Below are 19,967 nucleotides of genomic sequence, written 5' to 3' on the forward strand. Positions count from 1 at the left end.
AATCTCAGAGTCCACCACTAGGACAGGAGATGTGCAGAATCTTCTTGAAGTAATGTTGGATAACGTGCTTCACCCAACTTCTTTAATTTGATATGCTCCATGTACGCCTAACCGAATCTATTGGACGGCGACACCAGTATCTATCCCTCTGAGGAGTCAAGTGACGAAACGCGTCAGGGAAATTGACGCTGACAGGGGGCATACACCTTTAGTAACAAGGACAGATGTGGACTGCCCTTGTTAGGGCGGGAGTTAAGGGGGTGATCTTAGGGACAGGACAGTTCCGTGGCGCCCCCACCTCCTACCCGTTGAGCTTGGAGACACCTGAATCATGGTAGGAGATGACCAGTATATCTGGTAACCTATTGCATACTGGTGGTGTTTATTGCTCTTTTTTTGATTACAGTTGTATTTTTCCGCCTAGGTATTCAGTTCACACTACTGTTCTAATACCCGACCCTTTACCCGCACTTAGTGTGGTTTTTTATAGTGATGTAATATTAAAAGTTATATTTTAGCCATTTAGCCCTCCACTTGGATATCCCTCTACTGCTGTTTTGTAGTAAGGCCATATACCAACAATTTGTCTGTTATAACTCCACCCACATAATCTGACCACACCCACTTGTTTTTTACTCCGCCCATAAAATGGGGCCACTTTTGTAGTTTTTTCCAGGGCCATTTTAATTTCCCAGTCCGCCCCTGCACATATTTATACACCCATATATGCACACATTTAAATACTTGCATACATAAAGCATATAAACACCATATTTACACATACAGCATTCAACATAAAATATATACACACACACACACCATATATACATACATACAGCAAATACACACATAAATATAGTACCATATACACACATGCTGCATATACAAAGACATAATCATACAGCATACACAAAGGTATATAATTATTTGAGAGCATATACACATAACATATAGCAAATACACACATATATACAATACCATACCATATACAGACAGAGAATCTACACACCACACACATATACAGCATGTACACAACCAAAACATACGAAATACGCAAGATGCTGGGCCCCCTTGGACTGTGGGTCCCATAGCAGCTGCTATGGCTGCTACCCCCGTAATTACGCCCCTGCTCAGAGACACCTAAGCATATAGTCCTCTGTGATTCATAAAGGGCACATCCTGGTGGACTAAAAGAGGCATGGGGAGGCAGGACAATATACCCTCTGTATTTACACTAACCTTGAGTGTGATACATGAATTGGAGTTGACATGTTCTATATACTTCCAACAGACTCTGAGTAATTACCTATGTCACAGTTCTAGTATGCCTGATATTTGTCCAATGAAAATGGTTACATACCCATGCTTTTAAATAAATGTTAATAATAAAAAGTCTTATTTTAAATATTCCATTAAAGCAGAATTAGTTGATATTTAATCAAGGAATATAAATGGTATACAGGGTTGGGAATACACTGCAGGATAATTTATTTCTACTACTTCTTCCATGCAGTTTGCTCAAACTATATGGAGTTTGGTGGCTTTACTTTTATTTTTGCTTTAAAAGAGGAATCGGATAGCTTAAAGGAAACCTACCACTTGAAGTGGCAGGTTTCAGATGGAAATACCGAGCACCAGCTCAGGGTGAGCTGGTGCCGGAGCTTATTTTTGTTAGTGTTTTAAACCGCTGTATTGCAGTTTAAAACACTTTTTAAACTTTATAGCCGGCGCAGGGAGGTATGCGCTCGGCGCTTACCATGCGCGCGGCTCTCCTTCACTTCCTATGTAGCCGCGCGCACGGTCGCGCGCATGGTAAGCGCTGAGCGCGTACCTCCCTGCACCGGCTATAAAGTTTAAAAAGTGTTTTAAACCGCAATACTGCGGTTTAAAACACTAACAAAAATAAGCTCCGGCACCATCTCACCCTGAGCTGGTGCTCGGTATTTCCATCTGAAACCTGCCACTTCAAGTGGTAGGTTTCCTTTAACTGTTTGTATCAAATCAATATGAAGCCAGAGAAACACTTTAAGTCATAAAAGATCCATAATCATAAAAGCCCACTCTCACTCACTCAGGGGGACAAGGCTCAGTGTTACATAATCGCTGCTTTTCCTTTAATTTCTCATGTGCATCACACAAGTCTTCAGACACATCAGATCCATCTGACATTCTTTTGCAAAGAACATACTGCATCTGTATCCCTGAAGAAAAAATTTCATTGTAAATAATGATTAACTACATAACTTACTTTTTCCTTATTGTAAGCTTGTTCTTTTACTACTATACCTCCAGCACATAAAGCAGTACATGTAGTCCATGGGGAGTGATGCCAGCTGTACCCACTCAGTGTATGTTTCTTGATAGGGGCGTTAAATCTGTAGCGGACACCAAATAAATCCTCTCTCATGAAAACCTGAAACAAAAAATGTTATTTTGATATGCTTGGTGCACAGGCCATAGTCTACACTAAGATTTCATTTTTTGCATACTGCCAGTGGACACATTTTCATTAAAAAAAACAAAAACCACCCAAATATGAGAGCAGGCATATTCCTTCATGTCTATGCAAATGACAGATGTACATGTAGGCCCACATTTATTAAAGCCCTTGTACCAGCTTTTTGTCTGGCGGCTACTGTGCTGCCCACTGGCAAATGTTATGCAGATACAAATGATTGTGGGTAGAAGGGCAGTTTCCTTCATGTCTACACAGAGAGAAGCCCTTTATTTCATCTATCTTAACCCTTGTTGTAGTATAGCCGGTAAGGAGACTGTCTATAAGAATCTCTAGGTACTAGCAGTTATAGGACCACTCTGTATAAACTTTGTTATATGAAGTGTAGTGTATATATCTGTAATTGCACAGATAGGCCCAACCTCATGGTCGGTCATATTTGGTCCCAGACCGTATCTGTATCAGCTTGTTTTCTGTTATATGCTAATCTTATGTATGTAACATTCTCCTGCTATTTTATTGTTCTATTCTAATAGCTTGTACATTCCTGCTTTTCTTCAGTTTCACCCTAATCCTACATCAGTTCAACAAATGAGACTGGGTGAAAGCCCGTAGCTTTATTAAACTGTAGGAAGGCGTTTAACTGCCTGTCGAGCTCCGCATAGACCCCAGGGGGTATGTGAAGTGGGGGCAAGACAGCTACACTATACACGAGGCGGCCCAAAATTCTGCACTGAAAGGGGCGTTCCGATGCACAACTGGACCGTGCGTGCACCACATTTATCACGCAGTGTTCGACAGATTTGTTCACACATGCTATGTTAAAGGTTCACCAGAAAAAAAAAAGTTGGTGCAAACTGGGGCTCATTTACTAAGGGTTTCACACTACACTTTTGTCGGACTGTGCAACTTTTTCGGGGATGGCACGGCTTGGACAGGTATTTAGCAAGTGTCTGTGCTGGGATTCTGGCACACGCAATTGATTTTTTTGTGCTCGCTTCCATGCAACACAAATTGGGGTGCGTGCCATCGGATGATCCGACTGATTCGGACTGCTCACATGTACAATCGCTCAGACATCATCGGCCTAATCGAGCTATATGAATTCCTGAGATTCTTTAGGATTAGTCTCCCTCACAATGGTGGGGATCCAGATAGTCTTCATAGCCCCAAACAAATAATGCCGTCATTATTGATATCCCCTTTCCCCTGATGAAGCCACTTCATATGGTGAAACATGTTGGGGGGGCTAATAGTGCGTAATTTTCTATGGAAATATGTGTGTGGAGTTAGGGAGACACCAGCAAAGATATTTGTGCAACATTTGCATCTGTTCATCTTTTTGTACAAAAAAAATAAATATGCAAATATTTCCAATGGATTAAACTTCCACGCCATATAATGTAGCCTTATAGTTGCTTGTTTATATAACTTTCAGAATAAAATGATATACAGAAGATTCTTTGCAGACATGGAACAATTCAGCAACCAAAAATGCATCCCTTGCATCAGAATAGGGTTACGTATTGCTTTCAATTAGTTTGTCTAAATTTATTTAGACAGTTAATAACTTCTTACCATAAGAATCAGTGTTGCATTAGTAGGGCCTAAAGCTTCAAGAGACTCAGGTTCATCCTGAGGCCTTTTATAGTGGAACAAGGTCCCAGCAGCATCAAATTTCTTTGGTATGTCTGGTGGAAGTTTGCCATTAATAAAGTATTCATCGCTGGCTTCTGTTTTGAGGGCTATAAAAATCAAACAAAAAGCTGATAAATAGATAGCAACTGTGTGTTTCAAAACCATAAAGGGGTTTATCTGGGATCATTTATTTTTTAATTATAATAATATAATATTTTTCGATGATATAAAAAATGCCACAGCCTATTGTAAATACAACATTACCTTTGTAGTCGCTGTATAACAAACTCTATGGCAGTTAGTGTAAGTTTTTTTTTTTTTTTTACAGCCGCCCCTGTTACAGATTAAAAATGACAGATTACAGATTATACTCGAGTTTAAGCCGACCCGAGTATAAGCCGAGGCCCCTAATTTTACCACAAAATACTGGGAAAACCTATTGACTCGAGTATAAGCCGAGGGTGGGAAATGCATTGGTCACAGCCTCCCCAGTGTATATAGCCTGCCAGCCCCTGCCCCAGTGTATATAGCCTGCCAGCCCCTGCCCCGGTGTATATAGCCTGCCAGCCCCTGCCCCGGTGTATATAGCCTGCCAGCCCCTGCCCCGGTGTATATAGCCTGACAGACCCTGCCCCGGTGTATATAGCCTGACAGACCCTGCCCCAGTGTATATAGCCTGCCGCACCCTGCCCCAGTGTATATAGCCTGCCGCCGCTGCCAGACAGATCGCATAGAAGATATACAGGGGTCGCCGGAAAGATATATTTATTTTTTTGACTCGAGTATAAGCCAAGTTTGGGTTTTTCAGCACATTTTTTGTGCTGAAAAACTAGGCTTATACTCGAGTATATAAGGTAACTTATCCTAAACAACCCCTTTAACTTTGACCTTTAACTTGCTGGGGGTAAGGGTTATTTAAGCAACTTCCTGCATCATCGCAGTAGTAGTCATGAACTGACAGAAGTACCTTATTACTGTAAAATTACAACAAGCTTGAATTGCCCGGATCACCTTCTGTTCTAACCACTTCCTGCCATGAATGTGTGTGTATATAGCTTTATAATTATATACACACACATATATTTATTACTCTCTACAGGTCACCAACACATTGCAGGTAAATAAAAGCACTATACCAACTATGGAAAAGTCTGCAGCAGAAGCTTATATCTGATGCAGATTTATGATTATCAGTATGTCATTTAACCCCTTCCCGCCGTTGCCCTTTTTTGTTTTTGTGTTTTCATTTTTAACTCCCTACCTTCAAAAATCTTTAACTTTTTTATTTTTCCATGTACAGAGCTGTGTGATGGCTTGTTTTCTGTGTAACAAATTGCACTTTAAAATGGTGGTATTTAATATTCCATGCCGTGTACTGGCGCTAATAACTTTTTATACTTTGGTACACAGAGCTTTGGGAGGTGTCCTTTTTCGGGTCTTTTGATGACGTTTACAATGTTATCATTTTTAGGACTTTATGGCCTTTTAATTACTTTTTATCAAATTTTTAATATTTTAAAAAATGGCAAAAACGTGCCATTTTCGACTTTGGGTGCTTTGAAAAACCGTTATTATATTTTGATCGTGCATTTTCATACACGTCGCCACCTTATGTGTTTATGATTTTTGCAGTTTATTTATATTTATATCAGTTCTAGGGAAAGGGGGGTGATTTGAATTTTTGTTTTTTTTATTATATTTTTAAACTTTTTTTTTATTTTTACTATTTTTTTTAGATTTCCTAGGGTATTTTAATCCTAGGTTGTCTGATCGATCCTACCATATAGAGTGACGAACCTCGGCAAGATGGCGGCGCCCATTCTGGCACCGATCGCGGGTGTTACCGGTAAGCCTTTGCTGCAATATGCAGCAAAGACTTATCGGCTATGGAGAGGGTTCAGCCCATGAGCCCTCTCCATGCACACGCACTCAGCATGTGATGTAGTATTGCATCACATGTCGGTAAGCGGTTAACTTGGGTGGATCCAATTGCAGCATGCGGGCTGGGTGCCTCCTCAGGGAAATTCATTCTGGGGGCGAACCCTATTGCTAAATAGAAATATTACCTATATTGGGAGAGTCCTGGATCAGGCAATATCTAACCATAGAGCAGTAGAATGAAGGAGAATACCTTTCTCCTTCATTCTCATCAAGTGCGTAGGTTTTTATACTGAGGCTGCCGTGGTAATGTTTTGTTAGGAAATTAATGTTGGGGATGTTAATAATCCCTTTTTTCTGGCTGGTGGTGGCTTTGATTAGGGATTTAAAGGGAACCTGTCACTACATTTTTCAAATACAGCTAATGGTGGGTTCCCATAGAGCTCTATTAACTAATTGACACCCTTCTTTTAGCTAAAAATGGTTTTCCTCAGATCCCCATATAATCATCTTTATAATTTTACCTGGTTTTCAGAGATATTAATAGAAATTCAAGGGGGTGTGCCCTCCTCGCGCTGAATCCAGCAACCCATCCACATGCTTTCTCAGCATACAGCAGTAACATCACGTGACCAGGGTAACATAATCTCAGGTGACATCATGTTTTAGTGCCCCTCTAAATAATTATTATATATAAAATGCATCAATCAGTGTAAGGTTTTATTTATGGGAGCTCCAAGAGCTATAAAAAAAAAAAAAAAACTCTTCTGCGCTCAAGTCCAGCACTGTGGCTTCTTTCAGTGGTAACTTTACGACTGTAGTATGCAGCCCTCACGGAGTCTTCTGTGGCCTGTGTAAACCAGGACCTAGTGTGGATGCATGCTATGGTTGTGAAGGGCAGTTAACAGAAGTCACACTGCTGGACTGAAGTACAACTTTTTTTACAGCATTTAGGGTGGCCATTAAAAAAAAATAAAGCCCTGACAAAACCCTTTAATTATTATTATTTATAAACCTCTTCAATTTAAATACAGAACTCCCACATTATTATACAGCTCACCTCCTTACCCCTGAACACAAACTATTATTAACAGGAACCTGTCACCATATTTTTAACAAATACATCTAGTGACAGATTCCCATAGAGCCCTATCAACTAAATGCCACCCTTATTTTAACAAAAAAAAATGTTTTCCTCACATACCCAGAAATTGTGCTCTTCAGTCGTCCCTTCTTATCTACTCCTCCCCATGCTAAATGCCTCTTCACCATTTAACACTTCAACTAGTCATGTGACCTTAGTGATATCATTTATGGTCCTTTGCCAGGTAACATTTACACAGTCTAACTCATGTATATATTTGATAACATAAAAATTCAGCATGCCTCCATGGATGTCTACTCCTCTCCTTGCCTCCATGAAGCCATGTTGTGATTTAATGTGATCAAATACATACATGGGGTAGACTTTGCAAATGTTACTCGTTTAAGGACCTTAGATTACATTACACTGGTCACATGACATGAAGTGCTCAATGATGTGACAGAACTCACACAGCTTTTTCTACCTCTAATAATAAGTAAACATAGCTGTATATGTCTGTAGTTGATTATTGGCAGACGGTCCCTATCTAATAGTTCAATACAGCATGTCCTATCAATCAAGAAAAATTTTATATTCACGACACACCTCAGGTAAGTTGCATATAAGTTTAAAACTGATTTTTTTTAACACTGAAGCTATAGAAAAGAACAATTAATGGATAGGGGTGATGCTTTTAAATCATATTTTTTATGTATTTATTTTGGCTGGGTTAATTTAAATGGCAGGCAATTAATTATGATATGGTGGCTCCATACATTTTATATACAGTGCCCGTCAACCTTTTTTTGGCCCCTGGACTGTTGGTATTTAATAAAAAACAAACAAAAAACTGAAGTACTTATTCTTGCCAGCGCTCCCACATACTCCGCTTGTCTTCCGCTGTTGCAGCTGGACGAACTGCACCAGGATGTGCAGCACTTGATGACTTGAGTGCCAAGAAAAGGCCCAGGCCACCTCTCACTCACACTATCAATGTCATTTGGGCCTTATTAATGCTATAGTAAATGGACCGGAACAGAGTGTCCCATCTAATCATGCACACTTGGCGTGAGAGTGATATTTTGGGCCCCCACCTTTGTGCTCCTGTATAGCTCCTCCCTCTCTCACTGATGTCAGCTCACCAGGCTGTGAGCTCCGTAAAGGAGCAGGAGGGAGAAGCTGTGCAGAAGAACAAAGGTGGGGGTTGTGAGCTGAGCAGTCTGCAGCACAGACAGTCACATGTTGTTTTTTGAAATGCATTCAATCCAAAGCCCAAACCCCAAGGACTACACAAAGGATTCTGTCATGGCCAATGCATACAGCTCCTGCTGTATGCAGATAGAGAACCCCTTCCTTGGCTCCTGACAGCTACTTGTGGACCTGTACTTGGGGCACTGGCAATGCTGGATCCAGAAGAGGTGAGTAACTAATGTAACACCTAGTACTCTTCTATACAATTCCATACTCCAAAATATAGCAGCTTTCTGATCTATGGCATACATTTGTTCAATTTACTACAGGACATGTACCCATTTCTTAACAGTATTTAATTAAGGATTCTTTCAACAGGTTATACTGATATTACCTTACTTGTCATATGGAAAACTGATTTTACACCACTTGGTAGATACTGTACATAAGAAGAAATGTAGAATGGCACTCACCACATGGAATCTTCTAACTAATCCATTTATTGGAAATACTCACATATTTCGTACAAAGTATGAAAAATTAAAGAGAGGAGGGTAGGACATGATGCAGGACATTACATGGTTACAAGCAAACTATAACCTTTTCTTGCCTCTGGCTAACCTGAGTGCAAAGATACAAACAATCCAGCAACGTATACCTACAAGGGACCACCCACTTAAAGAAAACCATATGATTGTTAACCATATTGGGGGCTACTGGTGAACTGATCTGTCTGTCAGATATTCCCCAGCAGTGATCATTTGTCTGGTAATTAAAGAGCTAATGAGCCAATGGAAACCTTTTCTTTGTTTTATTGCTTAATGTACTTAATTGCCTATGTACTCCAAGGCAGAGGTGAGCAAACATACATCCACTCAAAGGGGTTTAAGAGCATACAAGGCACCCTCACAGTTTGAAGATGATGCAGTATTTATAAAAGCTTGGGATGATGCGCATCATGTAACATTCAAACTATGTAAAGCCAAATTAGAATTAAGAAGGAGACAAACATTACAAGCGATGACCTTCACAAAAGGATTGGAGAAGCAACTGGTCCCAATACAAGCTGAAATAAAGGAAAGAAAAAAAGATAAATTCATGAGAGACAAAAAAGTTTACGAGTTGAACCAAGTTTTAGGAGTAAGATGGCTTCTTCCGGGGCTGCCATCTTAGGCGAAACTCTGAGTCGGGCATGCATTACCAAGCGTGTATTTGTACTTAAGGCCTTTTTATATTTCAACGTTTGTTAGTTTTTTTTATTAAAAATCTTTTTAACAACTGTGAACTTGCTGCACCATCGTGTTTCCTTTTCTAATTTGAGTAACGAACCGGAGGGAGAACAAGGTTTTTTTACACAAGCAGATGATGACTAAGGGCCAGGGGCTATGCCTTGATGCAAAAGGCGTATGAGAGGGCAATAGGGAGTCGAAACAATAAAACAAAAGCTCAGTAGTGGACAAACAAGACAAAAATCGGTGAATTAAGGAAGCACTCAGTTTGCTTTCTCTTTTGATTTTTCCCCTCAACCTGAAAAAATAAAAATGGCCATTAGAAAAAATTTACACATTATTAGTACATATATAAAGACCTTAAAGAAATAGTGGTGCATGACCCTTTAATAACCTTTTAAAGAGGTAGAACTCTAAGAACAGAGTTAGTATCAAGTAATTTCAATCCATGTAAAGACTCTTGGTTAAAAAAATGTCCACCTAAGGGAAATTACACTTTTTGAAGACAAAAAGGTTTATTTGTGGAGGCTACGTGGTCTTCTGCACCTGTAAAAGATTGTATATAGGAAAAACAATACAAAGAATGAATACACAATTTAGTGAACACATACACTAAAATCGATAAAAACTGGTAATGGAGCACCCAGATTAATCAAACATGTAAGGTCATGCCATAATTTAGATCCAAAATCACTATTTTCCGCAGATATTGAACATGTACCATCTCTTCGTTCTTAACTGTTATGTCCGCTCATGGGAGGGATCCACCAATAAAACACACATTTCCTTGGGTTGTTTAATTACCAGACTAATGATCACTGGCTGGGGAATATCTGGCAGACAGTTCAGTGCACTAGTAGCATCCCAATATGGTTACCAATCCTATGCTTTTCTTTATGAAGTGGGTGGTCCATTGTAGGTATATATTGCTGGATTGTTTGTATCATTGCACTCAAGTTAACCGGATGAAGCGCCGGCAAAAATGTAAAAAAATTATTCATTTCAAAAGTTCAAAATTTTCTGCTTTTCAGGCTGATAGTCATAGCACCCAAGTAACTTTATAACTAACATTTCCCAAATGTCTGCTTTATATCGGCATACTGTTTTATGCATCCTCTTTCTTTTTTAGGTTGTTAGGAGGTTCAGAATTGTGGGTGGAATTTTTCTCATTTTTATGAAAATCACCAAAACCCTTATTTAGAGGCACATGCTCAGGCCTAAGTGACTAAGAGGCCTAAATAACAGTAAAACCCCATAAATCATGCCATTTTAGAAGCTACACCCCTCAATGTATAAAAAATCTACTTTAAGAAGTGTGTTAACCCTTTATATGCTACACAGGGGTTAAAACAAAATGGAGGTGTAATTTACAAGCTGTAATTTTTTTTAGACAATATAGTAATTTTGGCCAAACATTAAACCGTTACAAAGTATTAAATGACGAAAAATTCCACAAAGTTTGATACCCAATTTCTCCCGAGTATGAGGGTGCCCCATAAGTGGTGGTGACTGCTGCACGGGCACATGGCCGGGCATAGAAGGGAAGGAGGCGCCATTCAGAGCAGATTTGTATTGTGACATTTTACAGGCTATAAAATGTTTATTTTTTTTGTAATTTGGACATATGGGGGATAATTTTTTTTTGTGGATGAGATCCACTTTTCAGGTACATCATTTATGGGGGGGTTTAATAGCTAATAATCAGATTTTATTAACTCTTTCTTGGTGGTGGTTAAAAAAATCATTAATTCTTCTTTTTGGTTTTTAGCATTTTTTCCCTGGACGTTCACCGTACCATAAAAATAATGTGTTATATTTATTCTCTGGGTCATCACGATTACAGCGATACCCCATTTATATGGTTTTTTTTATGGTTAACTTGTTTTGCAGAATATAGGCCTCATTTTGTGAGAAATTTGCTTGTTTTTGTTTCGCCAAGTAACAATGGGCAGAACATTTACATTTTTTTGTTTACAGAGCTGGTTTAGAGCTTATTTTTTGCGGGACAAGCTGTACTTTTTCTTGGTATCATGTTGGGGTAAATTTTACTTGTGCGCTTTTTATGCGGTCAAAATGTGAAAATTTCATAATTTTTGTGAGTTTTTTGTGTTTTTTTACGACGTTCACTGTACGGGTATAGTGACAATTTTATTTTATTGTACAGGTTGTTACGGACATTTTGATACTCAATATGTTGTATACTAATGTATTGCAGCATATTACAGTCAGCCTATGCATTCTGCATAGGCTGACAGCTGCACTGTTAGATCGTGCACAGTGCACGATCCTAGCAGGCAGCTACTATGGGCAGCCCTGGTGTCCTTATCGGACCTTCAGGTTACCATGGTGCCGATCGTCGTGCCTATGCACCTTAGACGCCGCGGTCACTATGACCACGGCGTCTATAGGGTTAAACAGCTGGGATCGCGACAGTCGTGATCCCGGCTGTTACTGCAGGATCCCGGCTACTGCGCACCGCCGGGATCCCGCAGCGATCGCATGGGCTCAGCTTCTGTAAAATATATATACCGGTAGAAGGCACCGCTGGACAGTATATCATGAGGGATGGCACTACTGGACAGTAAATATATAAGAGGGAGGGCCTGAACAGTACATAATGGGATCTCTGTGCTGGACAGTTAATATACTTTACAAGGGGAGGGCATAGTACAGTATAAAATTAAGGGGGCTGTTACACAGTACATGTATAGGTACTGCTGAGGAGTTCATAAATAAGAAGGTAAGGCACTTCTGGGCAGTACATGTATAAGGGAATTCCGGGGCTACACATTAGTTAATGGGGGCACTGCTGACTATATATGGATTGGTGAGCAGGTCCTGCTCTGCTACTTTACATACTGATGAGGTGCAGAAATTATTAGGGGCACTGCTAAGTATAAATTAGTGAAGGGATGGGTATGTTGTACATTAAGGGATGTTTTACTGTATAACAATTATTGGTGGCCATGTATAGATTTGTTTTAATCCAGACGACAGTATACTGTAAGTTACTGTGGTATTTTTAGGTGAACAGAGCTGAAGACATCTGGCAGTGAATTCTGTAGTAATAAGCCATGGCTAGCAGCAGTTATCAAAGTTCTATAACTGATACAGAAGACTTCACATATCCAAGAAATCCATAAGGCTGAAGTCCAGTCCATCACAGAGGCAGAAGGTAGAAGCTACACATGGTTTATTCAGTAACCAATGTCTAAATCTGCTTTATGGCAGCCTTAGAGTATAATTCACTTTTAGTACTATATAGTACTGTGCAGTCTATTTCCATCTGGTATATATGTATGTATGTATGTGATGCATTCACTACTGTGATATTTTCAGTATTGTAAAGGTATGTTGGTAATGTGTATAGTGTGTATGTATATATATTTACAGTGGGTATAAAAATTTTTCACTCTTTGTTTTATTGCAGTAAATTGATAATGAGCAAAAAAAGAACTTTTTTGATCTTAATGTGAATGATACCTGAGAGGGGGACCGGGGGTAGGTGATCAGTAGATATACCGACCCCAGATCTCCAGATGGGGGAAGGGAGACAAAAAAAGACAGGAGCGCTCTCCTCATGTGATATTGTAAAAGCTGCTTGCAAAAGGTCTAAAAGAACAGTTTAAAAGTGCTCACCTTGTAGCACAAATACATGTGCATATAGAATAAAATAAAGGATTCCTGGCGCCGTTCTCCTTTCTACCTGGATCAGCCCAGGGGTAGACTGATCGGTAGTGGTATGAATTCAGCAATATATTCTGAGCCCCAAGCACTGGAGCAGGATGAAGTGGCTTTCAACGCGGAATCAATATCCAAGGACAGTGTTGCTGGTCCAATGCTGGTTTATTTAAATGCTACGCGTTTCGGTCCGGTACCCGGACCTTCTTCGTCAGGCATAAAATTCATTACAAACAAAGTTGTTTACATATATAAAAGGTATGAAAACGAGGCGCCGGTGATAGGTTCCGGTCACATGGTGACCGGTATATCACAGTTCATTATACAAATATATTTTGCGGAGGTGACAGACTAGTTTGTTATGTCTGTGAGTTACCGTATGAGGCGTATGGCACGTGTACCGTTGCTAGGCGGCTGGATGTTCTACGGAAGCCGCAGAGGGACAAAAACTATTTACTACTAAGCCCTGTTGTAATCACGAAGGTATAAGGTGATGCCGTTGCCAAGCGACTAGGATGCTCTACGGGAGCCGCAATGGAGCAAGGTGCCTAACGTTCGTGTGGAGATAACAGGTGTATGTAATGGGATGGATTTTTGGCGATGTGGTAGCGAGAATACAATGCACATGAGCTGTGGTGGGGGTACGAAGTGTACATACGGAAAATTTTGACCCTATCTAAATGGTGAGTGGTGTTACACAGATTCAATTACTTCATTTAGACCGTGTGGATGAAGGGTATCCAACTTAAATATCCAGTAGGATTCCCTACGATTTAGTGTTGACTCTATTTCTATTTTCTTGCTGGATCTGTTCAATTGGAGTGACTTTGATGGCTCCAAAGTCCCTCTCATGTTCCAGATGTAGATGTTTAGAGAGGCTCTGTTTCAGGAACCCTATTTTTGTCTTATGCCTGTGGCCATTCATACGTACCCTTAGGGTTTGGATAGTCCTTCCAACGTATTGAAGGACACAGTCCACCAGGTAAATTACATAATCCGATGCGCAGGACAGGGTTTGTTTTATCCTGAAGACTTCTCCTGTTTTGTTGGAGAGAAATGATGTAGTTTTGTGGTGGATGATCTTACAGCAAAGGCATTTCTTGTGCCCACACTTTGTCACCCCCTGTGATAGGGTTTTAGTATTCTTATTCTTCGTGGTCTCACTTCTTAATTTGCTCGGTGCGATCATGTTCTTAATCAGTGTTGCTTTTCTAAAAGTGGTTTCAGCTTGTTCAGAAATTATATCTTTTAGAAAAGGGTCCATTCACAGAATGCTCCAATGTTTATTGAGTGTTTTTCTTATTTCCTTGTTCCCTCTGTCGTAAGTAGTAAGGAAATTTAATGAGTAGCGTGAGCCGTTACTCATAGGCTGTTGGATCTCTTTTCTTTTAGGTATTAGACACTCACTTTGTGTCCTATTTTTATTTAGATTAAGGGCTTGATCTATCAGAGGTAAAGGGTAGTTTTTCTGTCTGAATTTTTCTTTCATATCTTTGGCTTGAATGTCATAATCAGCTGGATTGTTACAATTCTTTCTCAGCCTGTGAAATTGGCTGAAAGGGACATTCTTAAGCCATTTTGGGTAGTGGCCACTGGTATAGTCTAGAAATCTGTTGCTATCTACCTTTTTGAAGTGTGTTTTGGTGTTAATATAATCATTTCCTTTTGATAGCTCCAGGTCCATCTTTCTCGATTTTCATAGTAAAGGATAGGCCCCATGTATTTGAGTTGAGGGTATCGACAAACCTCAGGGCTTCTTCCTCCGAGCCCTGCCAGATAAAGAATAGAGCTTTAATATTTTGCAGCCATTGGGGAGTGCTGTATATATGGGAGTCCTCGAACCGCCCCATAAATAGGTTGGCATAGCTTGGGGCGGCTCGAGTCCCCATTGCTGTACCGCATTTCTGTAAATATAGTTTGTCCTCAAAACTAAAGAAATTATGCTTCAGAACAAAAAGAAGGCTTTCAGCAAGAAACTTTCTTTGGTCTATGGGTAGGAAGGTTTTGTTAGCAAGATATTCTAGTTTCTAGACTATACCAGTGGCCACTACCCAAAATGGCTTAAGAATGTCCCTTTCAGCCAATTTCACAGGCTGAGAAAGAATTGTAACAATCCAGCTGATTATGACATTCAAGCCAAAGATATGAAAGAAAAATTCAGACAGAAAACCTACCCTTTACCTCTGATAGATCAAGCCCTTAATCTAAATAAAAATAGGACACAAAGTGAGTGTCTAATACCTAAAAGAAAAGAGATCCAACAGCCTATGAGCAGCGGCTCACGCTACTCATTAAATTTCCTTACTACTTACGACAGAGGGAACAAGGAAATAAGAAAAACACTCAATAAACATTGGAGCATTCTGTGAAGAAATGAGACCACGAAGAATAAGAATACTAAAACCCTATCACAGGGGGTGACAAAGTGTGGGCACAAGAAATGCCTTTGCTGTAAGATCATCCACCACAAAACTACATCATTTTGCACCAACAAAACAGGAGAAGTCTTCAGGATAAAACAAACCCTGTCCTGCGCATCGGATTATGTTATTTACCTGGTGGACTGTGCCTGGGGCCTTCAATACGTTGAAAGGACTATCCAATGGCCACAGGCATAAGTCAAAAATAGGGTTCCTGAAACAGAGTCTCTCTAAACATCTACATCTGGAACATGAGAGGGACTTTGGAGCCATCAAAGTCACTCCAATTGAACAGATCCCGCAAGAAAATAGAAATAGTCAAAACACTAAATCGTAGGGAATCCTACTGGATATTTAAGTTGGATACCCTTCATCCACACGATCTAAATGAAGTAATTGAATTTGTGTAACACCACTCACCATTTAGATAGGGTCAAAATTTTCCGTATGTACACTTCGTACCCCCAGCACAGCTCATGTGCATTGTATTCTCGCTACCACATCGCCAAAAATCCATCCCGTTACATACACCTGTTATCTCCACACGAACGTTAGGCACCTTGCTCCATTGCGGCTCCCGTAGAGCATCCTAGTCGCTTGGCAACGGCATCAACCTTATACCTTCTTGATTACAACAGGGCTTAGTAGTAAATAGTTTTTGTCCCTCTGCGGCTTCCGTAGAACATCCAGCCGCCTAGCAACGGTACACGTGCCATACGCCTCATACGGTAACTCACAGACATAACAAACTAGTCTGTCACCTCCACAAAATATATTTGTATAATGAAGTGTAAATATTGTCCTGTATATTTTAGAATAACCCAAATGTATTTCTGTAAGATTTTTAATGTGTATTATGGATCTCCACAAGCCGCCCGGTGAACTGAGATATACCGGTCACCATGTGACCAGAACCTATCACCGGCGCCTTGTTTTGATACCTTTTATCTGTATAAACAACTTTGTTTGTAATGAATTTTATGCCTGACTAAGGTCCGGGTACCCGGAACGAAACGCATAGCATTTAAATAAACCAGCATTGGACCAGCAACACTGTCCTTGGATATTGATTCCGCGTTGAACGCTACTTCATCCTGCTCCAGTGCTTGGGGCTCAGAATATATTGCTGAATTTGATCTTAATATACATTCTGCACCCCATCTTGACCGAAAAAACTGAAATGTAGATATATATTCAACAAGAAAAACTGAAATCTCACATGGTCATGAGTATTCAGACCCTTCTATTCGATTTCTATTAGATTTCCTTATGATCCTCCTTGATTAAACTGATTGGACTTGATTAGGAAAGACATACACCAATCAATATAAGACCACACAGAACAACTTTAGGGTTGGGAAGACATATTGTTCTCCTGTCTGATGCTGTACTGATCTCCACTCTGCCTCCAGCCCTCCCGTTGCATTCCAAGATGAGCTCACACACACACAGAATTTCTGCTGGCGAGTGGCATGAAGCCAGCTATTCTATTGGATGTATACTGCAACCAGATTTCTGAGTGAAGCAGCGCTTATAAGATGGGGACAACATCTCGTGGATTTCTGTTTTACCGCTGCCACAGTCACTCTGGATGAACGGACCCCCCCCCCCCTGTCCCGTGGGCAGCAGCTCCACCACTTTATGTAAATGATACCCTTTCTTTACAGCTACATCAGGTGAGAGTCACTCCCTAAGTAATTGTGTCCTTTTTAAAAGATCTCACTTGAGTTCTCTGCGCTCTTTATCTCGTTTCTCTATATTGGCTTTCTTGTCGTACATCCGTAAAACTCCATGGTCCTCTTCCCAACGCCAGTCCCTCTGCATCCTTTGTATTTTATACTAAACTCAAATGTGATTATTACTTTAAAGCTTACAGTTACTGAAAATGTTATCTGAAATTCTGCTTTTAAACTATCTTACATAACTGTAAATCTGAACCAATCTGAGGCTGTGCCATTAATGACAACCTTTTGTTTTATATCACAAAGCCAATTGTTAACCCAGTTGCACATATTTTAACCTATTCTGAGCATTCATAGTATCATAGTTGAAAAAGACAAAGGTCCAACCTTTAAAGGGAACCTGTCACCAGGAGACCCATTTTTAGCACTCCCCCAGTCCCCACAGAGCATAGTACATACACTGCCAAAGTGTTTTTGTATTAAAAATTGGTTTTACAGAAAAAAAGATATGTTATATTGTACCTTTCATTAGCATCTACCTTGTGACTAGGCAGTTGCCTTTTGGGAGGGTCTGGAAAGGAGCAGTTCCCCCCCACCCGTGGGGAACAGCTTCTCAATGTGACCTTTTCAAATATATGAAAACACCCATCACTTGGCTTAGCGACGCCCCCTGCTCCTCTACAGCCAATCCCTAGTGTTGGGAGTTATTCATATATTTGAAAAGGTCACATTTTTCCCAAGGGTGGGGGGGGGGGGAAACTGCTCCTTTCCAGCCCCTCCTAATTGGCGACTGCCTAGTCACCCATCAGATGCTAATGAAAGGTACAATATAACATATCTTTTTTTCTGTAAAACCTATTTTTTATACAAAAACACTTTGGCAGTGTATGTACTATGTTATGTAGGGACTGGGGGAGTGCTAAAAATGGTTCTCCTGGTGACAGGTTCCCTTTAAGAATTAAGCAAATGTTTTTCACCCATAACCTGTCATATTTTTTCTCTCCGGAAAGGCATCCAGGCTTTTCTTGAACATGTACATAGAGTCCACCATTAAAACCTCCGGTGGCAGACACTTCTATAGTCTCACTGCTCTTACAGTAATGAATCCCATTCTATGGTCATGGTAGAACCACCTCTCCTCTTAGCATAGATGATGCCCTGTTTTGCTGGCCACTTAGGTATTTGTACATTGTAATGAGGTTCCCCTCAGCTGTCTTTTTTCTGAATCTGAATAATCCCGAATTTAGGAATCTATCTTTGTATTCTAGTCTCCCCCATTCCCCTAAAAATCTTCATTGCTCTCCTCTGCACCCATTTCAATTCTACCATGTTCTTTTAACACGCTGGTGCCCAAAACTGTACACAATATCCCATATGGGGTTTAAACAGGGATTTGTATAAGGGCCAAACTATGCCCCTATGATGAAAATATATTCCTCTCATACATCACATAATTGTAATTGATTTATTAGCAGCTGCCTGGCACTAGTCACTAAAATTAAGTTTACCATCCACAAATACCACAAATCTTTTTCAGCTGTAGTTTTACCAAGTAATTGACTTGGTAAATTCTCCTTTTTGTTTCCATGGCCCAAGTGTATAACCTTACATTTATCTACATTAAACCTCATCAGCCATTTCACTTCCATCATGTTAAGCATAATTCTTGGTAGAATGTTAGATACCTTACTGCTTATAGAGGAAATATATCTAGTCCTTCTTTTGACATTAAAAATATCAAAAACTTGTTGGTCTGCTACATAGCAAAAGTTTAACCCCTTCCCGGGTCCGGATGCATGGAGAGGGCTCGCGGGCTGAGCCCTCTCCATAGCCGGTAAGTCTTTGCTGCATATCGCGGGTGCTTTCACTACGATCGCCGCCGGCAATGCTGCCGGAGGCTTCAGAAAGATGGCGCCGCCATCTTGCCGCGAATCATCGCTCCCCGATGACGTCACGGGGAGCGGTGATCCGTTGCCATGACAGCTTTGGGCCTCACGGAGGCCCGAAGCTGTCTCGTTTTAACCCATTCATTACAATGTGCTATCAGCACATTGTAATGAATGAGGAGTAAAATCCCCATATACTGCCATATTGCAGTATGGCAGTATATGGTAGGATCGATCAGACAACCTAGGGTTAAAGTACCCTAGGGAGTCTGAAAAATAGTAAAAGTAAAAAAAGTAAAAAAAAAAAATTATAATTAAAAAAACCTAAAAATTCTAATCACCCCCCTTTCCCTAGAACTGATATTAATATTAATAAACAGTTAAAATCATAAACACATTAGATATCGCCGCGTCTGAAAATGTCCAATCTATCAAAATATAATAACGTTTTTTGCTGCGTTTAACCCCGTAACGGAAAATAGCATCCAAATTCAAAGATGAAATTTTTTTGCCATTTTGGAAAATATAAAAAAAATAATAAAAAGTGATCAAAAGGTCGCACAGTCCTAAAAATGATAGCAATGAAAACGCCATCAAAAGTCGCAAAAAATGACACCACCCACAGCTCCGTACACCAAAGTATGAAAAAGCTATTGCCGCCAGAAGACGGCAAAATCAAAAAAAAAAATTTTGTACAGGAGGTTTAAATTTTTTTAAATGTATGAAAACATTATAAAACCTATATAAATTTGGTATCCACATAATCGTAGCAACCCAAAGAATAAAGTAGACATGTCATTTGGGGCACACAGTGAAAGCTGTA

The 19,967-nt window shown here is 40.0% G+C and overlaps 1 protein-coding gene across 5 annotated transcripts in view; it reads right to left on the reverse strand.

The window, feature by feature from the left end:
* The window catches only part of ADAMTS10 (ADAM metallopeptidase with thrombospondin type 1 motif 10), a 296,280-nt gene that overhangs the window by 48,043 nt on the left and 228,270 nt on the right, over positions 1–19,967 (reverse strand). For all 5 annotated transcript variants that reach the window (XM_072113884.1, XM_072113881.1, XM_072113882.1 and 2 more), the window contains 3 exons: positions 4,034–4,200; positions 2,287–2,413; positions 2,072–2,201 (listed from right to left, as the gene is read on the reverse strand). In XM_072113884.1, coding sequence (XP_071969985.1) covers positions 2,072–2,201; positions 2,287–2,413; positions 4,034–4,200 — 424 coding nt within the window. The remainder of the gene's footprint in view (positions 1–2,071; positions 2,202–2,286; positions 2,414–4,033; positions 4,201–19,967) is intronic.

This window comes from Engystomops pustulosus, chromosome 1, assembly GCF_040894005.1.
Source record: "Engystomops pustulosus chromosome 1, aEngPut4.maternal, whole genome shotgun sequence".
Classification (NCBI taxonomy): Eukaryota; Metazoa; Chordata; class Amphibia; order Anura; family Leptodactylidae; genus Engystomops; species Engystomops pustulosus.